At 35.4% G+C, this 3,598-nt stretch overlaps 1 protein-coding gene across 1 annotated transcript in view; it reads right to left on the bottom strand.

Annotated features, from left to right (window-relative positions):
- Positions 1-578: 578 nt before the first annotated feature.
- The window catches only part of LOC104410963 (probable G-protein coupled receptor 125), a gene marked incomplete at both ends in the record, with an annotated part of 10,981 nt that continues 7,961 nt past the window's right edge, over positions 579-3,598 (bottom strand). Inside the window, 2 exons of the mRNA XM_010021271.1 lie at positions 579-718; positions 1,638-1,765. Of these exons, the coding sequence (XP_010019573.1) occupies positions 579-718; positions 1,638-1,765 (268 nt within the window). The remainder of the gene's footprint in view (positions 719-1,637; positions 1,766-3,598) is intronic.

A 3,598-nucleotide genomic window follows, 5' to 3' on the forward strand; every position in this document is an offset into this window, starting at 1 on the left:
GAGGGCGCACTCAATCCCACTGTCCATGTGATGACTGAAATTATTCTTTTTACACACTGTACAGACTCAGCCGCTGTATTCAGGGCAGCTGATGCCATGCCTTCTCTGTGCATCTCATAGCACTATATCCCCAGAAAGGATGAAGCAAGAGATGTGAAATAGTCCAATACAAACAGGGGTTCATAAATTGGAAGTGTTCTGGTCTGCTTTCTCTCATTACCTTGAGTTACAATTAAAAGACATAATAGTAGTATAAACATTCAATCCAAAGATCAGAAAGGACACAAATATTTGGGAATCATAGTTTTCAACTATCCTGTAGAGCAGAGAAATAGAGTTTTCAGGGAATTTTTTAAAATAAGAAAATGTGAGCTGCAGAGAACTTAATGCGTTGGTCAGCCTCTCAGAAACTCAGGTGACAACCAAACACTGAATGCTCCCAGTACTGGCATTCAAAAGACTTACATAAAATGATGACTAATTCTGGAAATCTTAAGATCCATATAAAAAGAAAGAAAACAATCAATATTATGTTAAAAGATACAGTTTCAGGTTTTCATTCTATCAGAAATAATTACTAAGGCAGATACTTACAGCTTGACATATAATTGGATATTTAATGCGATTGATTCCACCCGCAAAAACAGCAAATGTAAGAGCAGTATGGAAACAAAAGTTGAGAAGCATGTGCCATCCTTTTCTACTTATTCGGATTGTGCTGTTGAAAAATCACATTTCAAAATTAAAAATCAGCGTATCTATTATGAAAATCATGATTTTGAAAAAATGCTTAATACTATAGAATTAAATTCTCTGATTCTTAAATACCTACTTAGCAATCTACCAATAGGACAGAGTCTGATTTATACAGCATTGAAATAAAAGTTAAAAGGTAAAATCAATGGTAAAGAGTCTACTGACAAAGCTTCCTCCATCAAATCAAGCATTTAGAGTAATAAAAGCAAATGGCTTATTGCATAGCTTCAGATATGCAGAACTTTAATAAGACATCTCTAAAGGATTAAATGGAAGCTGAAGATTGGAAGTCATTGCATTAAGTTCACTTAATTAATATTTAGCAGCTTCTACAGTATAATACATTCCTACTCTTTTAAATTGCTAATGGTCTTTAACAGAAGTATGTAGCTAAAAGGGCACTTATATAAATATTTCATATAAAGAAAACACAAGTTTTCTAAAACCAAGAAGATCTAGAAGTCCAAGAAAGTTTCCTTTATCCAATGACAGCTACCAGTCTTCCAACCATACTTGGCCTTAGGAACCAACACCACCAGTGTAGCTGATCAAAGTGCTGCTCAACTGGAATTTGCCAGAAAGCAATTTGATAGTGCTTGTGGTTTTATATTGAACTATCAAGTTAGAAATCTTAGGAATAGTGTATAGAACATTTAGACATACATCTCAGGAAAGATACAGCTTAGGAACAGCTTGAGAAAGGTTGACATAACCTTTTTTTGATTTCTCTGGTGTAAACCATATCACTGATATTACTATCCAACAGTAATACAGATTTTAGTTTATCTTTTCAGTGAGGGTTAGAAAAATTGAAGTAACTCACTATAATGTTAACCATAATGTTAACCATTTAACACAAGTACTTAAAACTGAATTCTTACCTGTGATGGACAATGTAGGTAATAATGGAAGCAAACAGGCACAACAACATAACTGCAGTACATGCATATACCACAGGGTGCAGAAACTCCCCTGGGTACTGGGGGAAAGACAGCACTGTCTTAAAATCCTATGGAGAAAGCAAAATGATTTAAGACTGTTAAATGTGTGAAACTCTGAGACTTCAATATGTCCTGTCATTTCTAGCTGTTCCCTTTCAAGGGCAGGAAAATAAAATTATGAACTTTTTCTGTCGATACAGTTCATGAATTTAAAATAACATTAGACTGCTCTTTCATCATCTGCATACACTTTGAAAGACAGAAATTAACTGTTTCATACAAGCAGACACACCCTAACTAAAAAGAAAAGGTCTGAAAAAATACACAGATTACATTTTCCAGGTATTAGCAGTATCTGTTCCTTCTGATAACATGAACTTTATGTGTGTATTTTACTAGGACAAGTAAGTACAAAATATCAAATTACCATAAAGGTCTTTGAATCGCATACACACAGCTGCAGAAGAACCATTCAAAGAAACAAAAGCCATAAGAATACACCCAAAATACTGATTGACTTGCTCCTATATTCAAAAACAATTCCCAATTGATACACCTCCTCTGACCCAGTGACCTTCATGCTTTGTGGCAAATACTCTACTCCCTACATTAAATCAAAAGCATCTTGATAGCTATATTAACAGCAGAGTAAAGATCCATGCATTCCTTTTGGACCCAATAGTATCTACTGTCAAAATTATTCATAAAAAACATAAATAAAAACTATTAGTATAATTGTAAAATTAACCACATCAAATTCCATTCTAAACTACTGGATCTCACAAGTGAAAAATAATAAGAGAGCTAAATCTGCAGGTGTGATGGATAGATGGATAGATGGATAGAAAGCAAGAGGAGCCCTTTACAGAAAACAGTGTGTTTTCAGACTGAATTATACCAAATATTACAGGTTCACTGTAATACATTAAGCCACATCTGTTTGTGGCCCTACACGTCTGCAAGCAAATACTATAAATTAGACAAACTATCACCTGAGTGCAAAGTTTCAACTACATGCCAATTTCCATGTGCAGTGGCACTAACTGCACACGAAACTGAATATACATCCCAGCACAGAAAAAGCTTAAATCTGAAAAAGTACTGAATATGACAATCCAGCAAACTCTAACACTAAAAATGCTGGCGTATATTTGAAAGAAATTTTTCTTATTTGTCATTTTTAGGTTCTCCTGAAAGAAGATTCAATACATTATTTTCCTGAGGTGAATTTTCCCCTTTGGAGACTGGGACTGTAATACTAATAAATTTTTTTAGTCAAACTTGCATACAGAGAGCTGATTTCCAGCACCATTATTCCAGCACCATATGAACTTGTACAAGCAGCTAATGTACATGAGTATATGCAATTATTCAGTCAGGGGGAAAGAGACTGTTCCGTTTACCTTCCAGAACTGTCCTTACAAGTAACAGATGCCCTAGTAGTCATTATTTTTCTTCATACTAGCTTTACAGTTCCTAAGATTAATTGTACCAGTTTCTCCAGATGTATCTTATTGTCAGTTCTAAAACAGAGCAGCTTACAACATACACAAAGAAGACTATCACATGAACAAATAATGTATGAACAAGATGGTAAATGTATGCCATCACATCCCATTTCTCAAGTACTTCCTCAGCTTGTGTATGTACCTCAGTTAATTCTGCTTAGTCACCACCTGTCCCACATACAAGTCCTATTTCAGCCCTGACCAGTTGACCAAGACTCAAAGGTGAAGTCACTCATCACAGAGGCACTCTTACGATGTCTCATAGTATCTTTTGCTACTTCTAAGCCACAAGCAGAATAGAAAAGAATTCTGTCTTTTGATGTAGTTTGTTCATGTGACAGACCTATGCTCTTGAGGCCTTCTGTTTATTCCCACCCCCCCCCCCCCCCTCGC

This window comes from Nestor notabilis, unplaced genomic scaffold, assembly GCF_000696875.1.
Source record: "Nestor notabilis isolate BGI_N333 unplaced genomic scaffold, ASM69687v1 scaffold4539, whole genome shotgun sequence".
NCBI lineage: Eukaryota > Metazoa > Chordata > Aves > Psittaciformes > Psittacidae > Nestor > Nestor notabilis.